At 42.5% G+C, this 25343-nt stretch overlaps 1 protein-coding gene across 5 annotated transcripts in view; it reads left to right on the top strand.

Moving 5' to 3' along the window:
• Positions 1-302: 302 nt before the first annotated feature.
• Positions 303-25343, top strand: part of HLTF (helicase like transcription factor) — a 67170-nt gene continuing 42129 nt past the window's right edge. For 3 of the 5 annotated variants that reach the window (XM_075068475.1, XM_032806206.2, XM_075068476.1), the window contains exons 1-14: positions 303-462; positions 3322-3532; positions 4517-4683; positions 7588-7721; positions 8871-8968; positions 15172-15246; positions 15511-15702; positions 15792-15887; positions 16954-17002; positions 20888-20978; positions 22306-22385; positions 22470-22514; positions 23611-23700; positions 23932-24029. In XM_075068475.1, coding sequence (XP_074924576.1) covers positions 443-462; positions 3322-3532; positions 4517-4683; positions 7588-7721; positions 8871-8968; positions 15172-15246; positions 15511-15702; positions 15792-15887; positions 16954-17002; positions 20888-20978; positions 22306-22385; positions 22470-22514; positions 23611-23700; positions 23932-24029 — 1446 coding nt within the window. In that variant the 5' untranslated portion in view covers positions 303-442. The remainder of the gene's footprint in view (positions 463-3321; positions 3533-4516; positions 4684-7587; positions 7722-8870; positions 8969-15171; positions 15247-15510; positions 15703-15791; positions 15888-16953; positions 17003-20887; positions 20979-22305; positions 22386-22469; positions 22515-23610; positions 23701-23931; positions 24030-25343) is intronic. The other 2 variants (XM_032806207.2, XM_032806208.2) reach the window with 2 other exon arrangements.

The following is a 25343-nucleotide window of genomic DNA, read 5'->3' on the forward strand; positions in this document are numbered from 1 at the left end:
ACTGTTGTGTCGGGACACGGAGACAGCCGAAGGCCACCTCGGACAGAGCTGCCAGTACCAGGGTGGCCGCTTACGGTGAAGAGCAGATTCATTAACAACCAGCCCGTCTGGAGCTGCCTCGCAACTGCAGTGGCAGGGAGGCGGAGGAACACTGCGCAACGCACGACGGGTAATTTGTCGGCTCTTCATCGGCTCTGTTCTTGTCGCACAGAGAACGCATGAGGAAAGTCCCGCCCCTTTTCGCAGCCCTGTTCTCATTGGCTGGTGACTGTGAAACCCTGGGTGGGATTGGTGCTGGTGTTGTCGGTCAGACTGGTAGCGCTGAGCTGTGCACTGGTGTTTGTGGGCTTGGCACAGAAGTCGCTGGTGGGCTGCTCGTCTGTGGGTCCCTTGGCGGGCGCTGGGCCTGCACCCTCGCCGTGCGGCGGCCCCCAGCAGCACCATGGCTTGGATGTTCATGAGGTGAGGCCCGGCGTGCGGCTGGGACGGGAAGGCGGGACAGGGCTCGTGTAGCTGGGGTCAGCGTGGCCGGTTGCTGGGGGAAGGGGTGGATTGGAGCTGCGCGCCCTGGGCCGGAGGGTGGGGTTGCTAGAGCTGAGGGGATGGGTTGGGGTTGGGCGCCCTGGGCCGGGGGATGGGGTTGCTGTAGCTGAGGGGGTGAGTTGGGGTTGGGCGCCCTGGGCCAGTGGGGTTGGGGTTGGGGTTGGGGTTGCTGGAGCTGAGGAGATGGGTTGAGGTTGGGCGCCCTGGGCCGGTGGCGGGGAGGTTGGTGGAGCTGAAGGGGTAAGTTGAAGCTGGGTGCCGTGGGCTAGGTTGGCTGGTGGAGCTGAAGGGGTAGGTTGGGGCTGGGTGCCGTGGGCTGGGTTGGCTGGTGGAGCTGAGGGGGTAGGTTGGGGCTGGGTGCCCTGGGCTGGGTTGGCTGGTGGAGTTGAGAGGGTGGATTGGGTGCCCTGGGCTGGGATGGCTGGTGGAGCTGGGCACCCTGGGCCAGAGTGGGTTAGCGGGCTATTATGGAGACAGTTATCATTTGTAGTGTTGAGAACATGTGATGGTTATAATGGAGAGAGAGCAACCATTTCTTGCTGGTGTGAGATGCCTGTCTCTTCCATCCTTCCATACCCATTCTGTGACCGCTGTTGTTTCTTCTTAGCTGGGCTCTAGTGCTCCCTAAATCCCGGCATCCCACTTAAGTTATACACATTACATTAATGCATTTAGATCATTATTTTCCACTACCACCACATTTCCAGATCAGGGCAGGATTGTTCCTTTAAAGCACATCTTACTTGAATTAGTACACCTCTACCCTGATACAACGTGACCTGGTATAACACAAATTTGGATATAACACAGTAAAGCAGTGCTCTGGAGGAGGCGGGGCCACACACTCTGGTGGATCAAAGCAAGTTTGATATAACACGGTTTCATCTATAACACAGTAAGATTTTTTTGGCTCTCAAGAACAGCGTTGTATGGAGGTAGAGGTGTATATAGAGAGGAAAGTGCTGCTTCAGGAGTCCCAGCAGGAGTTATGGATGATTCACCTGGAGTTCCATAGGAAGCAAGTACATCTTGAACCAGTTGCTCAGCCACCCTTTATACGGGTATGGTATGTGTTCCCTTCCATGTCAAGCCAGTAGCTGGTGGAGTTGGTTGCTTATTTCACTTTCCCCGTCACACACCTATGTAATGCCAGTTTAGTCCTATAAGAACATAGAAGGTATGTGGCACAACATAGATGTGGCTTTCGAATTGACAAGTTGCTAGTATAGCCTTCAGGTGGGCAAAGCTTAGGTGACTTTGTGGTAAACCCTGGCTAAATTGTGAGTCTGATTCTGTGGTTGTTACCTAACCATGGATTACTCTAATTTTAGAATGACGTGCAAAAGAAACCAAAGTTGATCCAGACAAAGCTCCAAATACACAACATTTGGAAGCCTAGTCACACTCACTGACAGTAGTTTAAGATAATTTAAGTAAATAATACGACTGTGCAGGAAGGTCTTGCTGTGCAAAGTTATAATGTGCTATGCTATTAACTGTTAACCACCTTCCAAAGCACTGAGCACTCATTTTTGTGTTGCTTTTGTAAAGATCAGCAAGTGTTAGTGCTTTTCTTTATATTGATGTGAATACATGTATTTCATGGTCACAGATGTTTTTATGAGTTAGCCAAAAAGTTCAATATACTGAGGCGTTACTGAGGATTTCTCTTTATAATAAGAGAGAAGGAATATAAGAAAGAAACTTCATCTGGTTGGTGAAGATTCTTACTGTGAGTATCCAGTATAACTATATATGCCGAGATTGAGTAGTTGTCTCAGAAGTGTTATAAAAGTAACTTCACTACTTGAACTGTACTATATTCAATAAAGCAACTCAAGTGACTTATTACAGTTTGGCTTTGTACCTCATTGTATCTCACCTGAAAAGTGTAGATTTCTAATGCAGATGATAATTTGTTTATATTACTTTCCTCTTGCTCTGTCTTGTGGATTCTGACAGTCCATAAATGTGATGTCAGGCAGAAGTGATCAGGTATTATCAATGAGAAGAGCCACTCTGCTTTTTGAGAGAACCCATGCGAAATAAACTGTTTGTAAAGTGCTTATTATGTGGGACTATATTAAGGTTGGAAAAACATCATGTTTGTGCATATTCTCTATGACTTTTGACAAAGTTAGGAATATGGGGGGCCAGTGAAGTTTAGGGCAGTATTCTATTAAAAACGCAGTGTTGCCCTTTTTTTCCAGCCCTTTCTGGAGAATGAAACGAAAGCATTTTTGCCATGGCAGAGTCTCTGTATCCTTTTTCAGCAGAAAATTATAAACCTCTGAGCATGAGGAACCAACTCAGAATTCTGGTGCTCTGTTGTATGAGACATTACTCTCTTCTGCCCCTTACTCTTTTGATCCTCCACTCAGCAGAAAAAATTCTGAAGCAGTAACATCAGTCAAGCTCCTGCTGCTCAGTCTTGCCCTAAAAGCAATTCAAACCTCCTACTCTACAGTGTTGACTCTTTTTTTCTGAGTGCTTGAAGATTGTATTCTAGTCAGTTAAATAGTAAAAATAATTTGACAATGTGTTGTTTATGTGAGACTATAATGTCCTGGAGACTTTTTTTTTTTTTTTAAGGATATAACTTAGGTGAAAATTGCCAGGTAAGATAGAATGGTTACATAAAGATGTGAAATATATATATTCACACTATAAAAGGGAAAATTAAATAGAGACTTATAAAAGGGGATCAAGAGTAACTGAAACATTCAGACTACATTTTAAAATATAATGTCAAATAACTTCTATGCTGTCTTTCTGCAGAGATTCTGCCTGGAAATACTTACAGTCTACCCATCTTGGAGGAGATAGGACCTATTCCCATTATACCTCTCGTGATTTTTCTTCCCAGTTTGGGTTAGAAGACTTTCTATGTACAGATGACATTCCTGGGACAGATGAAGATACAGATTCAGCTGTTTTATTTGGAACCTTGCGAGGAAATGTGGTTGGACTACGTTATTACACAGGGGTTGTAAGTGCAGTATGAATAATAAAGTGCTACTAAGCAGAGGTAGTTGGAAAGTGGAAAAAAATTGAACATTTTGCCCTTTCGTTGTTAAAATTGCACAGCTTTCCAGTATTTTCTGACAAGTCCTAGGGTTTTCTCATTCATTTGTTCATATCAGTGCATTTAAGATTCTACACAGTTCTAAAAGAATTCAGTAGTTTAAACGTGCAATTTAAATTTCAGGATTGTTAAGGTATCTCTTAGATCTGCTTTAGTTATTTACTCAGGAGCTGGCTGGAGGTAAGATAAGAGCAGGCCCCAAGAAGTTGACCCTAATGGAAGGGAAGGTGTTTTCCTTTCTCATAGTGCCCTCCCCTTCTTGCTCTCTTCAGTTGTACACTCATTTAGGACTATGCAAACATCCTAGCTCAGTCCTGCTGGCCACAGTCTTTACAGTGTTGGTGGATGGAGACTTTTGATGATATAGCACTTCAATAGGACTGGAAGCCAGGAGACATGGATTGTATATCTAGCCCATGTGATTTTAAGCAAGTCACTTAACATACCTTTCCCTCAGTTTCTCCACTGGTAAAAAAGGAATGATGATATTTACTAGCTTTTTGTAACGAGCCATGAATTCTGCAAATGAGGAGTATTGAATAAGTACGAAGTATTATAGGGTCTGTCTAACCAGCCCGCAGGCAGCGAACCTACCAATCCAGGTTGACAGACTTGGCCTAGCAGGGTTTGTGCCAGTGCTCAAAAAATAGTTGTGCAGACAGTACTTTGAAGTAGCTGCTCAGGATGGAGCTTGGGCTCTGAAGTCCACCTCTTACTAATTTCTAAAGTTCTTAGTATTTTGAATAAAGAATTATTAGAGGTAAAAACAGCCTATTATGCTAAAATAATCTTTAAATTTAGCTTCAGAATGGCTATACATGTAGATATTTCTGTAAATAACTTGTAACTAAACAAGTCTGTGCTCTCTTTTTTTCTTTCTCCCCAAAGGTTAACAATAATGAAATGGTTGCACTTCAGAGAGAGCCCAATAACCTCTATGATAAAAATGCAGTAAAAGTAAACAATGTGAATGGAAACCAGGTAGGCCATATCAAAAAAGAACTTGCAGCGCCCTTGGCGTATATCATGGACAACAAGCTAGCAATAGTTGAAGGGTAAGTGGGCAGATGAAATATTTCGCTTCATTTTTATAAGGTAATATCAATTTTAATATTTTTAGTATATTTTATGTAGCAACAATGAAAGTATATATCCTTTTAGCTGAGATTACTGAAAGTAACACTGATGGCTGCCATAACAGAATTTAAGTGTCATAGCTGCAGGCTATAGGCTCCCTTTATGAACCATCCAGATTACAGTTCATTTTCTGCTGCGAATGACAAATTCTAGAGGCATCAGTGAGAGTAGAATTGACAAAAGCTTAATTTGTAATTTTTACTCATTGGTTTGGCTCTTTTTAAAGGATTCTAGTAGGGCTGGTGAAAAATTTTCTGTTTGAAACTGTTTTTGATGGAAAACATGGATGTTTGACTAAATGATTCCCCTCCCCCCCAAAAAGTCTCGTTTCCATGGGAAACTTTTTTGTTCATCAAAATATTTGTTCCAATCCAGAAAGTTTTTTTGGCTGAAATCTTTCAGTATTTTCAGAAAATTAAAATATTTCCGTGGAAAATTTCAACAAAAACAAAAGATTAAATTTTCATTGACATTTTTTCTTCTGTGGGAAAATTTTGAACTAATTCTGTATTCTAATACATTATGCAGACTTATTGTAAAAGAAAAACCTTTTTTTTTTTTCCTGAAAGTGAATGTGGCAAAAAGTTTTTTCTCAGCGTGTGCATACAATAAAATTAGTATTTCTGAGCAACTGTCTTATTGGAAAATGACAATTTGTAACACAGGCAAAATTGTGATTTTATTTTATTTTTTTTTTTGCTAAATTTAATTATAGGTGGCTGTGAATCAGTTTCTGATTCTGATTTGATTCGCAGTAACAATCAGAAAAATGTTAAATAGCAATTATATAATGTTAAACTGATGTAAAAGTTTTCTTGCCAAATTTTCATGACAATTTTACAGTCCTGGCTAATTCTTGCTAATCTCATTTTTCTGTGACTGGTGCCAGACTCCAAGAATTCAAAAATCAGAACACATGCTGAGATGAGTAGAAAAATCCTGAAACTATTTAAATCGTTTTTTAGGTTTTCATTAAATTTGGACATTGTCTTCAGATTTTGAGCTCTTAAAGTGTAAACTGTCCTGTACAAGTGATTGCTCTCCATTCTCCTCACCCATCCCAGCTCCCACCCGCACTATTTTTAACAATAATTGCAGCTTTGTTCTCTTTGCAGACTCATCTTCTTGGGTCATTTTTGTTTTTGTCCTTCACGAATAGCATCCTCTGGAAACCTTGTTAATAATGGTGCCAGCCTCTAACATACCTCTGCTGAGCTTGTGGGAACTGAGTTTTTTTTGTAGGTTTCTGACTTGGCTAAATTTGGACATTTTGTCATGGGGGATAGCAAAAGGAACTCTTCTAGAGCTGTGCCAACAACAGATTTATTTTTTTTTTGGTTCACTGGCAATTCCAGAAAACTGTGGGGGGAAAAATGTGTTGGGTCAAATAAAATGTTTAGGACAAGCTAAAACAGAACTTTTTGTTTTGATTTCAAGCGAATTTTAATGTTTGATATTTTTGTAAAATTTTTGAAACAAAGGTGATTTGAACCAAATAACTTGAAAAATTTCCCATAGAAAATGTCATGTTTTAACTTTTTTCTCATTTCTAGTGTTTTTTTTTAACATGACCAACTTTGATAGAACTGATATGAATCTGTAAAAGGTTTTGTCAAATGTGTGTTTTTTTTTGCCCCCTCACCAAAAAAAAAAAGAATTTTTTTTTGATTTAAAAATATCCCTAGCTCTGTTTTTTGCTTCCTGCTAAATTTCAAGTCCTTGCTCCAAAACATGGAAGTGCTAGAGCTCCCCAATGAAATATTTGTAAGATTTTTTTTTTTAAACATGGACAAAATAATGTGTTATTTTCCCCTAAACTAATTTGAGGAGCAGGTGAACTGTGTTTGCTGAAATATTCCAGAAAAATTCAGCCCCAGGCAGATATCTTACAAGGAAAACTTCAGCCTGAGTGGGTAAAGTTTAAAAAAGTTAAAAGTAACTAAAACAGGATCTTATAATTGAAAGCTATAGGCAACTGTAACATTTGGTGGAACTAACTGCTCCATCTGTAATGTATTAATATCATATAAAAAGACTGTATTATGAGCCTTATTGTTACTTATGCTAAGGGCACTTTACACTATTCTGGTAGGGTAAAGGGGCTTAAAATGAGCATAAAGTTAGTTTAAGCACAGTTATATGCTGCCATAGTGGTGTAAAACAGGCCTTTGTACAAATGAGAATCTGGCCCATTGCGTATTTAATATTGAGGTAGAAGCTGAAAGCTTGTGCTGTTGCATGGATATAGCACTTGGGCCAAGTAGTCCACCGTCTGTGCAGTTTGCCTCATATAGCCAATTGAGATTGTTGCATGAAAATTAGCTGTAGAACAATGGTTGGTTGAGTTCCCTCTGATATCATCATGGTCTAGGGACTCTTGGTATGGCACAAATACTTGCCTTACTCTAGCTGTATGTCACATAGGTATACTTCATAAAGTCAAAATGGCTGAGAACTTAAAACAAATTGGTAATACACCACCAATCTCATTGATGATTCAACCTGATGATTGTCTGAACAAAAAGAATTTTCAACCGTGCTTGTATGGAAACAGCTACCATTTACACTGACGCGATGGAAATTCTGGGTTCCATAATGACACACAGAATGACAATAAAGGAATCTCACTATATAGATATATGCCTGATAGTTTTCTTAGGAGTCTGCTTCCTTGGTGGAACTTGTGACTTACTGTTTCAATGTTCTAATGACTATAACAAGTTCTTTATTTCATGGGAGTATTAATTATGTATTTTCTCTATTGGAGTCTTCTATAAAATGTTTTACTTTTTAAGTGAGAGGTATGTTCCTTTTTTTCTTAGGGTTGTCCCTTATGGAGCAAAGAATGCCTTTACTATGCCTGTACAAATGAGTTTTTGGGGAAAAGAAGAAAATAAGCAAACTGTTCTAGATAAATTGAAAATGCATGGATTTAAATTGGCTCCTCCTTCAAAAAGTAAGTTATAGATTTGTTTGTTTTGTCTTTAAAATATTTTAAAGATGAGCTTTGCAAAACCCCAGTTGTTAGAAGAAACTCTAAAGGCTTGATCCTGCTCCTAGTGAAGTCAATGTAATATTCCTGTGGATTCATTGGGAACATCACCAGCCCCAAAGTGGCCAGATCCGAGTTCATAGTGAATGTGCAGTTGTGCTCCATCTGTGCTATAATGTAGGTTTTTTTTCTTTGACTTTGTAGACATGAAAAGTGATTGAAGGTTGTGGCAAAGCATATTTGTTATCCTCTGGAATTTTTTTTTTTTTTTTTTTTTTTAAAAAATCCTTTTATCTTTCAGCCTGGGTATGACCTGGAAATTGTGTTGGTATCACTAACCTCCTTGTGAAAGAAAGGGAGTCAAGTGTTCATGCTAATTCTTTTCATAGTGTTGACGCAAAATATTGCCTCCCCGCAGGTGTGCAAAAGAGCCTGTTGGCTTTTGGCATAGTATTAGGCCCATTTCTTTTCCTTGTTCCTGACTGGGATAAATCATAGAGTTGGTATATAATTTAAAGGTGGATGAATATACAATGTTGACATTAGTAAAGTTGTGTTTTTTGTAAAATTGTTGAGCATGTAGATATAATTAAGTGCTTTAATATATTTAAAACAAAGATGAAAGAAACTGTGCTATAGTCCTGATCTTAATGTGAGTGGAACAGAGTTTCATCTTTTTGCATGGTGAAAAATCAAACCATGTTATAACAGAAATGTAATCGTGTCAACATTTCCCCCTCCCCAACCCCTTGTACCAGGGTTCTTGAAATCAACAAGTCATGCTTTGATATGTTATACTTGCATAACCTTATGCAGTTCTTTCCTTTTTTTGTTGATCTAATTGTGCATTGAATTGTTAAACTACTAAAACATTACAAAACGTAAGAATAAAAATGCCTAACTGGTAAGCAATAGGACTCTTCACAAGGAACTACGCTCGTAGTCATTTCCCATATGTCACAAATAGCCATTAGTTGGTAAAAACTCTTGGTTTCTACTGCACATAGTTGACTGATAAGATGATATGGTGCCTTTTTCTCCCCGTTTGTTTTTTATTCATCTGAGCAAGCCAAGTCTCTAACTGCTGTGTGTGTTGTTCTAAATGGAACACAGGTTCAGAATTTGGTTTTGGATCTAGCTGGGTTTCTGGGAGAGCTGGACCAAGCTATAGTGCTCCAGGACATGCTGCTGTGCAGATGACAACAGAACAGGTTTGTGGTGGCTTTTTTTTTTTTTTGGTAGGTAGTTATGTTGAAAATATGTACTTTAAAAAAAGTGAACTTGGTGCTCATGAAAGTGAGGATTAGTCCTTTTTCATGAGCACTGAAGTATTTGGTTCTTCTTCGAGTGATTGCTCATATCCATTCCTGTTAGGTGTGTGCGCGCCGCGTGCACGTTCGTCGGAGAAACTTTTACCCTAGCAACATTCGGCGGCTTGGCTGCGCGCCCCCTGGAGTGGCGCCGTTGTGGCACCGGATTTGTATCCCAGCCGACCCGGCCATCCTCCGGTTTCTTCTTACCGTGGCACCGGCCACCGCCGGCACCGAAATCGACTCCACACTGCTCTCTCTCCCCGAGGTCGAAGAAGTAAGACTCCTGCTGCTTCGGCAACATCCGCATCACAGCCAGAGACTGCGCCTAAATCGGACTGCCCGGCATCGATACCTGCTGTGGCACCGCCTAAACCGGCCCCGTCGATTCCTGCCCCGCAAGGGCCGTCGAGTCCGGCGCCTGATAGCTCCCCGGCGCCCGCTGTGGTAGAGCTCACTATGCCGTCTACACCGGAGGCGTTTTCGGCGGCGAGGGACTTGATTGCCATCACTGATGCGGCACTGCCCCTACCCCCGGCACTGCCGGTGCGGGTATTCCAATCTATGGGCAAGCCGACCCTGACCAGACTGCCGTCTGTCGGCTCAGCTGACTGGCACCGCTCAAGGTCACGGTCCCGCAGGCGCTCCCGGTCAAGATGACGCTCCCACTCTAGACGCCGCTCGCAGTCCCGGCACCGTTCCTCTACACAGCACCGGTTGGACTCTTGTTCTCTGCCTCGATATTCGCGGCACCGCTCTGGTTGCCAGCACCGACCCAGGCACCGTACCTCCCGGAGCCGATCACGCCGCAGGGACTCGAGATCCCGGTCAACCTCCCGGCACCGGTCGCAGGTCCCGGTCTCAATCTCGGTACCGATCTGAATACCGGCACCGGTCCCCGCTGAAGAGGGGAGCAAGGTCCATCAGGACTTCTGCTCCAGGTTTCTCTGCTCCACCATGGCCGTCCAGGCAGACGTCGGTGTCCTCCCACGCGGACAGTTATTACGACCAGGACCGTGATAAGGAGATGCCTACGGGGGTCTTCCAGGACGTCCGGTCTCAGGACATGGGACCTCAACAGTGGTCCTTTTGGACACCCTGGGCATACCATCAAGCCCAAGGTGCTCCCTTTAGTCCAGACCCGCTCTGCTGCCTCAGAACATCGGGCACCAGAGGCCACCATTACCCGTCCCCCTCCAGCTGAGACGGAGGAGCAGATGACCCACCCTCCAGACTCCCCGGTACCGCTAGAGCAGAAACCGCCCCAGGAGCAAGAGGCCATTCAGGACCCTCTCATCCCCGGAGAATCATCCTTTTCTTCTCCGGATGAGGCTGTGGCAGGGACCTCGTCATCAGGGCCCCCGCCAATAGACCTCAGGGCCCATCAGGACCTCCTTCGCAGGGTGGCACTCAACATTAACCTCCCAGTGGAGGAAGTCCCAGAGGTCGAGGACCCCGTCATCAGCATCCTGTCTGCGGATGCCTCCACTAGGGTGGCTCTGCCATTTTATTAAGACTATCGAGGCCACTGCCGACACCTTATGGCAGTTCCCAGCCTCCATTCTCCCTACAGCAAAGGGAGTTGAGAGGAAATACATGGTACCCTCTTGGGGGTATGAGTACTTATATGTTCATCCTCCTCCGTCCTCATTAGTTGTCCAGTTGGTCAATGAAAGGGAACGCCATGGCCAGCAGGCACCAGCCCCAAAATCCAAGGAGTTAGGTGGATGGACCTCCTGGGTCGTAAGGTGTATTCAGCGGGGGCGCTGCACCTCCGGGTGGTCGACCAGCAGGCTCTCTTGAGCCGTTACAGCTATAACACCTGAGCGGAGGTCGGTAGGTTCACTGAACTACTGCCCCCGGATTCACGCCAGGAATTTTCCGCGTTCCTGGAGAAAGGGAAGAAGGTGGCCAGAACCTCTCTCCAAGCGTCCCTCGATGCGGCCGACTCGGCAGCCAGAACTCTGGCCTCCGGTATTACCATGAGTCGTATCTCCTGGCTCCAGGTCTCCAACCTTCCACCCGAGCTCCAATACAGCAGCCAGGACTTACCCTTTGATGACAAGAGTTTGTTTTCGGAGAAGACTGACCCCAGGTTGCAGAGTTTGAAGGACAACAGGGTCGTCATGCGCTCGTTGGGCATGCATACCCCCATGACCCAACGTAGACCCTTCAGACCTCAACCCCACTGCCCGTACTTTACGCCTCGGCACAGGCAGGACTTCAGTAGGAGGCGCGGGCGGGGTGGCCGTAGACGCCAGTCCGGACCCCAAGGGGGTCAAAACCACAGGCCCCCAAAAGCACCTCCGGGGCCTAAGTCCAACTTTTGAAGGTGGGCCCGAGGACGGCGTACCAGTCTCAAGACAGGATCCTTCCCCTCCCTTCTCCAGCCGTCTCTCCTATTTCCTCCAGGCATGGTCCCAACTGACTTCAGATCTCTGGGTTCTACGCACGGTGAAGCAAGGACACCACCTCCAATTTGCTTCATCCCCGCCTTCCCACCACCCATCCCAGTCCCTCTTCAGGGACCCCTCTCACGAGCAAGTCCTCTTACAAGAGGTGCAGTCTCTCCTTGCCGCAGGAGCTATAGAGGAGGTATCAGAGGAGAGAGGGAAGGGGTTTTATTCCTGCTACTTTCTGATTCCCAAGTCCAAGGGAGGCCTCAGGCCTATCCTAGACCTGCGAGGCCTCAACAAGTGGATGGTCAAGGTGAAGTTCCGTATGGTCTCCCTAGGGACTATTATCCCGTCCTTGGATCCTGGAGACCGGTATGCCGCCCTCGACATGAAGGACGCATATTTCCACATTGCCATCTTTCCTCCACACAGGAGGTATCTTCACTTTGTGGTCAACCACCAGCACTTCCAATTTACGGTCCTCCCCTTCGGCCTCTCCACGGCCCCAAGGGTATTCACGAAGTGCATGGCCGTCGTCGCCACCCACCTCCGCCGTCAACAAATACAGGTATTTCCGTATCTGGACGACTGGCTCATCAAGGGAGCCTCCCAGACTCAGGTCCGACAGCATGTCGGCATAATCACGGACCTATTCTTCCGGCTGGGGCTGCTCCTCAATGCCGAGAAGTCCACTCTGGTCCCCACACAAAGGCTGGACTTCATAGGGGCGACGCTGGACTCCACTCAAGCCAGGGCTTACCTCCCTCAGCCCCGCTTCCAGATGATTGCGTCGATCGTTCGAGGTCTGCAGACCTCCCCAACCACCTCGGCTCGCACGTGTCTTGGCCTACTGGGGCGTATGGCAGCATGTACTTATGTGACCAAATATGCCAGGCTCCGCCTGCGCCCCTTTCAAATTTGGCTCAATTCAGTCTACCGCCCGGACAGGGACCCTATAGACGTCCTGGTGACAGTTCCCCCGAGCACCCTACGCTCTCTCGATTTGGTGGCTAACTCCCTCCCTGGTATGTGCAGGGATACCGTTCCATCCACCACCGCCTTCGCTGTCCTTAACGACGGATGTGTCATCCCTCAGTTGGGGGGCTTACCTAGGTCACCTTCGTACACAGGGCCTTTGGTCGCTGCAGGAGCTGACGCTCCACATAAACGTCCGGGAGTTGAGAGCAGTCTGCCTCGCATGTCAGACGTTCCAACAACATCTGCATGGCCGTTGTGTCTCTGTGTTCACAGACAACACAACAGCCACATATTATATCAGCAAACGGGGGGACTCGCTCTTCTCCCCTGTGTCGCAAAGCCATTCGACAGGGACTTTTCTGTTAGCACGCACTCGATAGAACTCCTGGTGGCGTCTTTCCCGGGGGTTCGATCTGGCGGAATCGGTTGAGCTGATCCTCTATGTCACGAAAGGTCGATAAGAACCAGACGTCAGCCATTCGATCTTCCAAGAGGGGGGGTTTCTGCTCATGAGACCTCTTTGCCTCTCCTCTCGAACAGGAAGTGCCGGATTCTGGCTCCTTTCAGGGTCTCTCACCGGGAGCGATCACTGGACCGATCCTCCTGTTCGTGGGGCAACAACCTGCATACGCCTTCCACCAGTCCCTCTGGTCACAAGGTCTGATAAAAGCTCCGCAGGGACAGAGCGCATCGATCCTGGATGCGCTGCGGTGGCCCATAAAAAGACTAGCCACTGGTACACACCCCTGCTCACCTGTCGCAGGGCAGTCCAGTTTCCCTCCCCCACCTTTCCAGACCTCGATCACACAGGACCTGCAGGTCGCCACCCAGACCTGCAACCCTGCATCTCATGGCTGTGGCTTCTGCATGGCTAAACCAGCGGAGTTCCCGTCCGCTCTGGTACAGCATATGCTCCTCAGTAGCAGAAAGCTTCCACTCGACCACGTACCTGGCAAGGAAAATTTCTCTTGTGGTGGCACACAGGATCACTCCTCGAGGCCTCGATTCCACGGTCCTGAGATACTCTGGTTCTTAACAGCAGGACTGGCGACATCCTCTCTGAAGGTGCATCTTGGCGGCTATGCTCCACTTTCCATCCAGGAGAGGGTGGCCCTCCGTGTTTTCCCACCACCATGGTCACTAGATTATTAAGGGCCAGAGCGCCTCTACCCACCAGCTAGACGCTCTGCCCTCCCTGATTCAGTTATCCGAAACAGACTCATGATCACCTTGAGCCATGGCAATGCTGTCGTCCTGTAACCTGTCGGGCGAAAAAAGTCTCTGTTGGCATTACATCGGCCAAAAGGTCTCCGACTTCGGCGCTCACGGTGGACGCCGTACTACTTCGTTCACAAGGACAAGGTACAGTGCGACATCTATCTCAGCTTCCCTACCCTAAAGTACGTGTGCCTTCCATACCAAGCAGGACATCTTCCTCACCGGTCTTCTTTCCAAACGCCTCACCTCATGACGGAAGCAGCAGTTACCACTCCTTAGATGTCCGCAGGCCTCGCTTTTATATCGACGGACTAAGTCCGTCCGAATAAGTCTCCCAGCTGTCGTGGCAGTCAGGGAAGTGGATATAAGGTCTACCAAATCAGAATATAGGATTTCCTCTTGGGTAACAGCGTGCATACGCGACATGCATGACTGGCTATCGTCCCTTCAAGGCCACCTCAGCTGCGCATTCAACCAGGCTCAAGCTTCATTCAATCTGCTTCCGGCTTCTCCAGGAGATAGCCGCGCAGCGACCTGGTCCATGCGGTCCACACCTTGGCCTGCACTATGCTCTGGTCCAACAGTCTAGAGATATCGGCAGCTTTGCACAGCGGTTCTGCATGCTGCCAACATCAACTCCGACCCCTCCGCCTAGGTAAGGCTTGGGAATCACTAACTGGAATGGATATGAGCAATCACTCGAAAAGAAAGACAGTTAACTCCACCTTTGTGAACTGTTGCTCTTCGAGATGTGTTGCTCAATCCATCCAAACCACTTCTCCTTCCCCACTGTTGGAGTAGCCGGCAAGAAGGAACTGGAGGATGGCCGGGTCGGCTGGGGTATATATCCGGTGCCATAACGGCGCCACTCCAGGGGGCGCCCAGCCAACCCGCCGACTGTTGCTAGGGTAAAAGTTTCTCCGACGAATGTGCACGCAGCGCGCACACACCTAACTGGAATGGATATGAGCAACACATCTCGAAGAACAACAGTTACAAAGGTGAGTAACCGTCTTTTTTTTCCCCCCCTCTGAAACAGATCTTTTAAAGGGCACGTTTGTCGATATTTTGCTCACTATTGTTGTTTTTTACTTGACTTTGTCCATTTAAATTATCGAGCCATGAAAAGCCTTGGTTTGAGCTAAAGAGTTTCACAGAGATCATTTGAATTGCACCCATTTCAAGTCTAAATTTGGCCAAGTGTACCTAGCACTGTGAAGATTTTTTCACATAGCTGTACCGGTATACCTCACCCTATTTTAATGCACATTTTAGTGCCAAGGTTAGATATGAATGGGTCTGTTCCCCCACTACTTCTGCTTTTTCACATTGCCACATGTTGTTTGTTACCTACCTCCCCAGTAGCAGCAGTTACAGATTCTAGTGGCTCGAGGAGTCATTTGGAGATCTGGGTATCCATATGGCCATGTGACTGGCATCTGTTCTGTCATCAAGTATTTATTTAACGTAGAAGTTGAGTTTAATTGCAGCTTCTGTGTTTATGCATTGCAGCTTAAAAGTGAGTTTGACAAATTGTTTGAAGATCTGAAAGAAGACGATAAAACTCATGAAATGGAAGGAGCAGAGGTATTTGTTCTATTGAAAAAGTCTTATGTAGGTTTTTAAATCAAGCCTTAAATTCTGTTACACATTTTATATATAAACATCTATACATATCTTCAAAATTTAGCAGTGTCATGCTAGAATAATGAGTTGTCCTAAATATCAGTTAATTTAAATAAAGTTTTTTAAGAGAGCAATTAACCAAATGTTATTTCCCCTCTCCCTTCCCAATGGGAAAATGGTTATTTCATGTGAAAGATGTATAACATCACCTTTTTTTACTTATAGGCTGTTGGAACACCATTACTTCCACACCAAAAGCAGGCTTTAGCTTGGATGGTTTCACGTGAGAACAGTAAGGAGTTGCCATTGTTTTGGGAAGAGAAAAATAGCTTCTACTATAATACACTTACAAACTTTGCTGAAAAAGAACGACCAGAAACTGTTCTTGGAGGAATACTGGCTGATGATATGGGACTGGTAACTATGTGTAGTGCTTTAGTGAATTTGAATACAGTTTGACTTATCTCTGGAAAAACCATAAATTCTATCCTTTGCATTTTATCTAGGGTAAAACACTTGCAACAATTGCATTGATTCTTACCAACTTTCATGATGGCAAACCTCTTCCTGTTGAAAAGATTAAAAGCGATCAGTTGCATAAGGTGAGATGTATTTAAAAAAAAAAAAAAATAGGCACTCCATGACTCTTGTTTTTTGTGTGAAATAATTTCTTCTAGCAAGTAATCAAAAATCCTTACCTCGTCATTTTTATAGTTGATATGAGCTTTTTATGCTTTTGTATCACTGGATATTATTACCATTCTGCTTCTTACTTTGTTACACCACCAGGTCAGATATAATTAGAGGACTTAATTTAAATATATTTTTGAAACAAAATAGTCTGTGTGTTTGAACTTTGAAACGATGTACTCCAGGGAAGAGTTAAACTTAGAGGTCATAGAACTTGAATAAAGTACATTTTTATTAGGTTAATTCATATAAAATAAAATAGAACGGTCCTATTTCTTTTAAATTTTACTTTTTGTCATGAATACTCAAATAAGTGTGTGTTTTCTTCTAAGGACTCATTTATATAGTTCCCATGCATTGCAGAGACTATATCTAAAAATATGAAGCAGAGGGTCTGAATGTGGGGGGAAAACACCTCAGATTTATTTACTTTGTGGAACACTTTCTTACCCTATAGTTTAAAAAAAGGGTGGGGAGGGAGGGAGGATTGAGAAGGTCCTCTTGGATCATCTAATCCAAATGTCAGTTTTGCTGCACTCACTCCCTTTCCCATACATTGATTTAATTATGCCGTGGAAAAAGTAAGTGTGAGCATTGTCTGATTATTTTATTGTAATCTGTACAGGAATTAGGATTTTTTTTTTTTTTAAGCTTGATTGCATCACAATGCTTTGTATTTGGGCTCAGAATAGTCCGAAAAGCTTAGTGGTTTATTTTCCTTCCAATATACCTGTGTAATTTGAAGTTCTCTTTCTGCCTGTCTACAGTTCCCTTTTGGTGAATCTGCTTTTTTTTACTATATGAATGTGTGAAACTCAGAACTTTTAAAGTTTTTGATTAATGTAAATGTATTAGCACTAAATCAATCTTTTTGAATGCAAAAAAAAAAAAAAAAAAGTAGACAGATGAAACCCGTAACTACCATATTACACTATTAGTTGTTACTACATTACAGAATAAACTGTTATTTTTCCTTAGGAATCTGTTGTCACTGGTGTGAAAAATGAAGGACATGAACTTTTGAAAGGTAACAGTGAAAATGTGAAAGGACACAACAGTACTTGAATTATGAATAATACGTGCTAGCGCTAAGTCTGTTAACTCAGTAGTATACAACAACACTATTATTAGAAGAGCAATATGCAATTACAATTAGAGTTAGTTGGAAATTTTCCAACCAAACTGGAAAATGTCGGTTCATCAAACTTGAAATTGCTCTCAAAAATGAGTCCAGTTCGATGAACTTTTGCCAGATCACAAGCAGGGTTCTGGCAGAGCCTGATGGAACCCTGCAAGCTTGCCAGCCAGGCTGTTGAGGAGCCCCACCATGTGGGCTACCTTGGGGTTTGCAAGGTCCATGGCTCTGGGGCAGCTCTCCTATGCCAGGATTTCCAGGCTCCTACGCAGCGAAGAGCCTGGCAGACCTGGAAGTCCTGACTCTAACCAGGGCTTGGGTCCTGGCTCTGCAGCGCAGAGTCTGGAAGCCCTAAGAAACTGGGGTTTTGCCAGGGCTCTCAGCCTAGGTTCCCAGTTCTGTGGTAGGGAGCTGGGAAGACATGAGAGATCCCAGGATTATTGCCACAGAACTGGGAGCCTGGAAGTCCTGGGTTGGGTTCTGAGTGTCTGTAGCTCCGGGGTAACCTTGCCATGCATAATGCCTCGGATCAGAGATCCCAGACTCATGGGTTAGTTGGCTCCCCTGGAGTTTGGAAGCCCTGGGATCCCCGCCCCTTGGCAGTAAGTATGGTGTGGTTATCCTGGAGCCACAGATCCTGGTCACTCTGGCAGCTGCTGGATGAAATCGCTGTTCTTCTCAGTTTTAGCTCTGCTGTGGTTCCCGAGAGCAAATTTTGTTTCAGAAACATCATAAGGCAGTGTTTCCAAAAAACAATATCTTTTTAGAATTTCTAGCTTGTGAGCAATATTGATAATTTTGGCTTCATTCCATACCAAATTCTGAAATGCCAAAATTTCTGAAGAATCAGAAATCCTGAGTTTTCACCAAGTCTGCTTACAATAGCAATTCTCTGAGGACGTGAAAGGTCTTTGCAAATTAGTTAAGCCTCTCAGTAGCTCTAGGAGAAGTAATAAAATACATATTTAAACTGAGCCATATGGAGGCCATCTGACTTGTCAAAGTAATTTGTTATTCCACTCTCTTCCCCAAGATTGTGAGGGTTTTTTAGTAATGTAAAAGTGTAGCACTGCTGCATTTGTTTGGTTGAACTCGTGAAAGGAAAGTTACTGAGTTGGAGAGAGCAGAAATACAGTACATGCTTCTTCTTCACCGTTTATTTGATGCACCTTTTATTTGCTGGTATTTAAGTGCACACATTTTTGAGTACTATTTACACTTACGCCAAAACTACTTCTGCAAGTTCAGGTGCTTCAGTTTTCCTCCGCCAGATCTATCCTACTACATTTTGTCTCTTGAATTTACTTTTATGTATATTCTTCTTGGGAATTCTCTTAGTTTATTTTTTCTCCAACAGATAAAATTATTTAAGATGACCTTGTTTACTTTTTTACTTATGGATCCATTGCAACATATCTCTCTGTTTCTGTTGACTTTAACTAGTTTTAGGTAACCCAGAAACTCAGACATCCCTAATTAGTCAAGTCTGCAGCTAGAATAACCCTCATCTTGGAAGTACTCTGTCCTGACATAGCTTTGTTGGGACTGTCCTTGCTATCCATATGGTATTTACATGAATTTTCTCCTTGTGTCATATAAGTTTTTTTGAACTTGGGTCTACTACAATAATGTGGTCAGACCCAATTTTATGCCTTGATCTTGCACACAAATGTAGGTTTTATTATTCTGTGCTTTAATACAAGGTAAAGGTCACTGTGTCCTGCTATAGAGGAAAGACTTTTTTCTGTTGTAAATCATTTCTAGTTATTTCTTCTTCCTAGCTCTTCATCAGCTCAATATTGGTCTCATATTTCTCCATTTCACAATATTTGTTCTCCTCTCAGTGTAAACAGTGCTTGTAACAAGGATATACCAAACCTGTACTAACCACCATTTCTAATATAATAAACCTGCTTTGGATAGAGCCACACTCTGATACTGTACTTGGTCAAATAATGTTTAATTGTCTCTTGGTATGTGAACTGAGTCCTTTTGGTCTTCTCTGTTGTGGTCTGTTGGAACAAGTTGAGTTTCTCAAAGTGCTTTGTATTTAAGTATGAACTTACATGATTGTCTATATGATACTTAAATAACACATTATTCTTGGACATTTAAATTATGATTTAAAAAAAATTAAATAGTATCTAAATACAGGCCCATCCTTAATGTTGTATTCTTTTTAAGCTTAACATTAAAAGGGTCATCTGTTTCAAAAGTAATTTTAAAATAAAGAGTCTAGAATAAACCCACAAAAGCCAATAAATGTATTAGGATACTTTTCAGGATCTGATTAGAAAGCTAGTTCGTATCTTTAGCTTGAAATTCTAAGTCAAAGCTATGTCAGTTAGAACCAGGCTGTGACATTCTCGGGTACAATTCAGATCAGTGGAGGGCTGTGTCACCCCTGGCTTGCAATCCTGAGTGCCTTACAATGCCTTGCTGAAGTAGCTCCCACCTACTCACAATGGGATGCTCACAAACAGCCTTCCACCATTCAAGCCATGACCTGAGTATCGTGTGTAACTGCAGCCTGCTTTTTACCCACTGGTTCTCACCAGCTTTGGTTATACTGCAGGGGGACCTTAACACACCCCCAGTCCCAGATTTCCCGCCAGAAACATATATGTCCTGTACTGCTCAGCCTACACCCAGACAGTATAAATATATTAAGTCTGTTCTTTCTTTAAGGGAAAAATATGTCAGCTTATTATCTTACATAGAGTTACCCAGATGCTTCAGCACACTGGATTAGATGAAACAATAAAACAAGTTTAACTACGAAGAGAGAGATTTTAAGTGAGTTCAGGTAATGAGGCATAAAAGTCAGAAATGGTTACAAAAAAAATCAGGATAGGCACTAGTAAGTGTTTTAACTTAACAAACTATATTAAATTCAAGCAGAATTTCTCAACACATGCTTCCAGCAAGGCTACTGACCAAACTCTTCAGGTACAGATGCCCCCCAGAGTCCAATGGCTGTTTTCCTTTGTCAACTTAGGTGTGATGTCAGAGACAGACAGGGAGAAAGAGTGAGAGTCTTGGGGTGTTTGCCCCTTCTTTTGAAATTTCAATTCCTCACGCTTCTCCTGAAATTTTTTTTCCAGTTGGGAACTAGGAGACAAAGAGTCTGTGTGGAAGGATGTTTGCCGCTGTTTTTTCCTACCTGTTTGAGCTTTCTTTGTTTTCCCTTCCTACTTGATGACTTTGTTTACTACTTAACTGCAAATTAAGGCAAACATACACTCCTTTGTTCAAGACAGGACTTTTTGACCGCTTTGGTGGAACGTGAGTTTTGAACATCATACACAGGTAGTCTAAATTCACATACAGTGTTCCCGCATGTATTTTATTAGGTCATTATATTGACCAGCAAAGTATGAGTTTTCAAATGATATCTTACAAAGGCACACCTACTATGATGATTATTACAATAGTGTGTAGGGTGGGAATGCAGAGGTGTATTGCATCACACGGTCGTTAACACTTTTTTTGTATGCAAATTTAGCTGGGCAAGATGGTGAGTGGTTGTTTTACTATGTCAGCATTTTAGATGGCTGGAAATATATTAGGAAAATCTTCATGGTATTTTTAGTTCACATTTGCAGTTGTGACTCAAAATGCCAGTTATGCTAATTTCACTCTGAGGAATTGAGGACATTATTTGTGATCTAAATTTGTACTAGTTTCATTTATCAAGTAGCTCTCAGGTAGCTTGGCTTTCAGGCAAAAAGACCATATTTTCCTTTTCATTACTTTTTTTTTCTCTCTCTCCTGAAGAGACCAGCTGTAATGTGGAGCCCAACATTTCTAATGTAAAGAAGAAGAGTGAAACTATTCAGTCACAATATTCTAGTTCCCGACCAAAAAGGTAATATCCTGAAACACACTTTTTTTCTCTTTGCTGGCTTACTACATGACATTTGAATAAAGTTAAAGAGATTAGCAAGAAATTAGAAGATGCAGTCCATTCCTGGTTTTTACATCCGTCGGACTGGAGTAAGGATGATCTTATCTAGGTGGTAAGTGTTTGGTGTCCTCTCCTCTGCCCATCATGGACTTTTTTCCTAAGTGACTCTTGTCTACATTCTCAATTGTTTTTGTCCATCTTGTCAGTGTAATAGTATCAAAGGTGGTAACTGTAATCCATTCTTGTAGTAATGATGTTTTGATTCCCATTTTTGAATTTTTTTAAAAGAATGTAAACAACGAGGTTAGATTGCTTAGTTTATCTGCCAGTGTCCTTAGCAGCAGTATTCCTTTTTCTTTCCCAACCTGCAGCTTACAGTTGTCAGAAATATGTTGTAGTGTATATTATAAGGTGGGAAGTATCAAAAACCACTGATTGAGACTGAGCGACAGGCATGATAGCAGTGCCAGGTATTGACTTCACAATTAAAATGAATCCGAAATTCTGTATTTATTATTTAAAAAAACTTGACATAAAATTCTGATGTTGGGCTAAATTCCAGTAGTTTTTGTCAGTGTTTCAAGTATACTTTCAGATCAGGGATTCTCAAACTGGGTCGGGACCCCCGAAGTGGGTCACAACACCATTTTAATGGGGTTGTCAAGGGTGGTGATAGAGTTGCTGGGGCCCAGGACCGAAGCCAGAGCCCGAGTCCTACCATCTGGGGCTGAAGCCAAAGCCTGAGCCCTACCGCCCAGGGCTAAGATTACATACCCTTACCCAGGGCAGAAACTCTTGAGCTTCAGCTTTGGCCCCCACCTCTTCGTGGTGGGGCTAGAGTGGACTCAGTCTTTGGTCCCCATTCCTGGGATCATGTAGTAATTTTTATTGTCAGAAGGGGTCACAGTGCAATGAAGTTTGAGAACCACTGCTTTAGATGCATTGTTCTGTAGACAAAAGGGACAGCTTTTGGCTTGATTTGTGTTTGAAACATATTATTGTGTTCATGCCATTTCATCATGGCACAGCTTGTTCTTTTTATTGGTTAGTGTAAAGATCTTTTTTTTTTTTTTTTTTTTTAACGTTTATGAGAAAATAGTCTGTCTACAGAATTTTTTTTGCCTATTGAAGTACAACAATGAACAGAATACGTTTTGTTTTGTCCCCCACCCTCAGAGGAACTTTTCAAAACATATTGGCCATATCCATTGCATGTTAGTCTGTGTGGCTAAAACATGCTCTTTACGTTTTAGTATAATTGCGAAGTGTTTTTATTTTGATATTTTAGAGCTAAAGCTGAGAAACCCAAATATACAGTAAGCAGTGACTCAGAAGAATCTGAAGAGTGGCTACCACAACAAACAAGAAGTAAGCTGTATTTAAATACTTGGGTTAAAATAGAATTAATTTAATTCAGTTTTTAAAAATCAATTGTTTGTTTTTTCTTTTCAGCCAAATGTGAAAAAGATCTCCCAGTAACCAGAAAAAGAAGTAAAAGTATGTTTCTTTGGAGTATAAGTATGTTTCCATACCAGAAATTTAAGCAGAAATTGTACACTAGAAGATACTTCAGACCAACTTCTTGTCAAGAAAATAATCTATGTTACAAATGTTTCAGTAAAACTCCTGCAGACATGTGTTTAATCCTGTGAGCATGTAACTCGGTTTAACTATCTATAAGAGTAAATTTATCTATTAAAAGTAGAACCTTGAACTCTTATTTAAGAAAGGGCTATTGAGCTAGCCTGGTAATGATGCATTCCTTCTCTGGGCTTATGTTTCTTAACAGCTTTTCTGGCTGAAGAAGTAAGTGATGATGTGACAGGCTTTGAAGAGAATCCTTTCCTTAGTGGTAAAAGGGAAGGGATGTTGGAAGGTGTAGCGAGGAAACATGAGATGCTTTAGATTCTGACAAGCATGCAGTAGTATGTAGGCACAGAGACAGAAAAAGCGCATTTGAAAGGCAAAGCTATATTACAAGATGAAATGCTTAGATGGTAATCTAAAAGTACAAGAACATATGTTATCTGTCAAACTAAATACCCCGCATGGAAGAAAATCCGAAAGACTATAGGTACTCTGTATTGAGGGCTTATTTACACAAACACTTTGCAGCAAGCTGGGTTGTAAATCTACCCCATGCTACCTTGCCTGCACTACATGTCTGTGAGGACACAGCTGGCGTGCACTAAAAGTTCCCTAGTGCACTTTGATCTATGCTGCTTTGAAACGAGTAAATCACAGCACACTAGGGAACTTTTAGTGCTCGGCAGCAGGGTCCACATAGGCACTTAGTTCATGGCAGGCTAGCAGAGGGTAGGTTTACACCCAAGCTAGATGTGAGCTAAGTGTTTGTGTAAACAAGTCTAAAGTATTGTATGTATGTATGTGCTCCTGGAGTGAAACTTGTGCTAAATCATATGTCCTAATGGCCAGTAGATTCTGTCCCTTTGATAGCTACTCCATGTTAGTAGCTACCTATAAAACAGTGAGAGAACCAGTTTATTTGGTTAACAGTTTTCACTTAGTGTGACATAAATGTAATAAAAATATACCTACCCATGCACACATTTTGGATGTGGTCTTTTGGCAGCAGCTGCTTGTATTATCCAAGAAGACACAGGCTTTGCATCTGCTCTTGCATCTCCATCTGCTCCATTAAAAAAGAAAGCAAAGAAAAAAGGTAATGAAGAAATAAACACAAGCCTTATGAATTTCAGTTTCTTTTCAAACTGAAAAACTATACAGATGTGTTTTTATCCTGTGAAGCTTACATTATTTTGATGGGGACCTTCAAAAGGACTACAGGAACTACTCCTTTTTTTTTTTTTTAGTGTTGTATTTGTTATAAGCTTTCAGAATAAAGGATTAAGGTAAATGATTATCCTGCTAAGTGTCACTTCTATTTTCTCAGGTACTGGAAGTGTACAGTCTGTTAAGAAAAATGATTCTGAAGAGGGTCCCAGAACAACACTAATCATATGTCCGCTCTCTGTCCTAAGCAACTGGATTGTAGGTTTTACATTATCATGTTAATTCTTGAATATATTGTGAATCTTAATTATGACAGTACAAATAACATTGCTCCAGTAACATGTCATTTGACTAAAAGTTACTGCTTCTTCTAATTTTGAAATAAAGCAGTTATTCAAAAAATAGGTAACTTTTAGTGTTGTTGATTTATTGCAGTTAACTCACTTGGTTAACTCAAAAAAATGAGTCGCGATTTATCACCGTTTTAATCACACTGTTAAACAATAGAATACCAATTTAAATTTATTACATATTTTCGATTTTTTCTACATTTTCAAATATATTTATTTCAATTAAAACACGGAATACAACATGCATAATGCTCACTTTATAAAGTTATTACAAATATTTGCACTGTAAAAATAAGAGTGTTTTTCAGTTCACCTCATATAAGTACCATAGTGCAGTCTTTTTATCATGAAAGCACAACTTACAAATGAAGATTTTTTTTTTATAACTGCATTCAAGAACAGAACAGTGCAAAACTTTAGCGCCTACAGGTCCACTCAGTCCTTCTACTTGTGCAGCCAATCGCTACGAGAAACGTTTGTTTACATTTACAGGAGATATGCTGCTCACTTCTTATTTACGATGTCACCTGCAAGCGAGAACAGATGTTTGCATGGCACTTTTGTAGCCGGCTTTGCAAGGTATTTACGTGCCATATATGCTAAACATTTGTATACCCCTTCGTGCTTTGGCCACCATTCCAGAGGACATGCTTTCATTCTGATGACGCCTGTGTTTTTGTTTTTGGTTTGTTTTTTTGTTTTTCTTTTTTTAAAAAACTTTAATTAAATTTGTGACTGAACTTGGGGCAGAATTGTATGTCTCCTGCTCTGTGTTTTACCCGCTTTCTGCCATGTATTTCATGTTACAGCAGTCTCCGATGATGACCCAGCATGTTGTTTGTTTTAAGAACACTTTACATTTTGTCAAATCTGCAGTTAAAGAAGGTACCAATGTGAGATTTCTAAATATAACTACAGCACTCAACCCAAGATTTAAGAATTGGAAGCACCTTCCAAAATCGGAGAGGAACGGGTGTGGCTCATGCTTTCTGAAGTCTTAAAAGAGCAACACTCCAATGTGGAAACTACAGAACCCAAACCACCAAAAAAGAAAATCAGCCTTCTGCTGGTGACATCTGACTCAGATGGTGAAAATGAACATGCGTTTGTCTGCACTGGTCTCGATCATTATCGAGCAGAATCCATCATCAGCAATAAAACACGTCCTCTGGAATGGTGGTTGAAGCATTAAGGGACATATGAATCTTTAGCGCATCTGGCA

This window comes from Chelonoidis abingdonii, chromosome 8 (assembly GCF_003597395.2).
Source record: "Chelonoidis abingdonii isolate Lonesome George chromosome 8, CheloAbing_2.0, whole genome shotgun sequence".
In the NCBI taxonomy this organism is placed as follows: domain Eukaryota; kingdom Metazoa; phylum Chordata; order Testudines; family Testudinidae; genus Chelonoidis; species Chelonoidis abingdonii.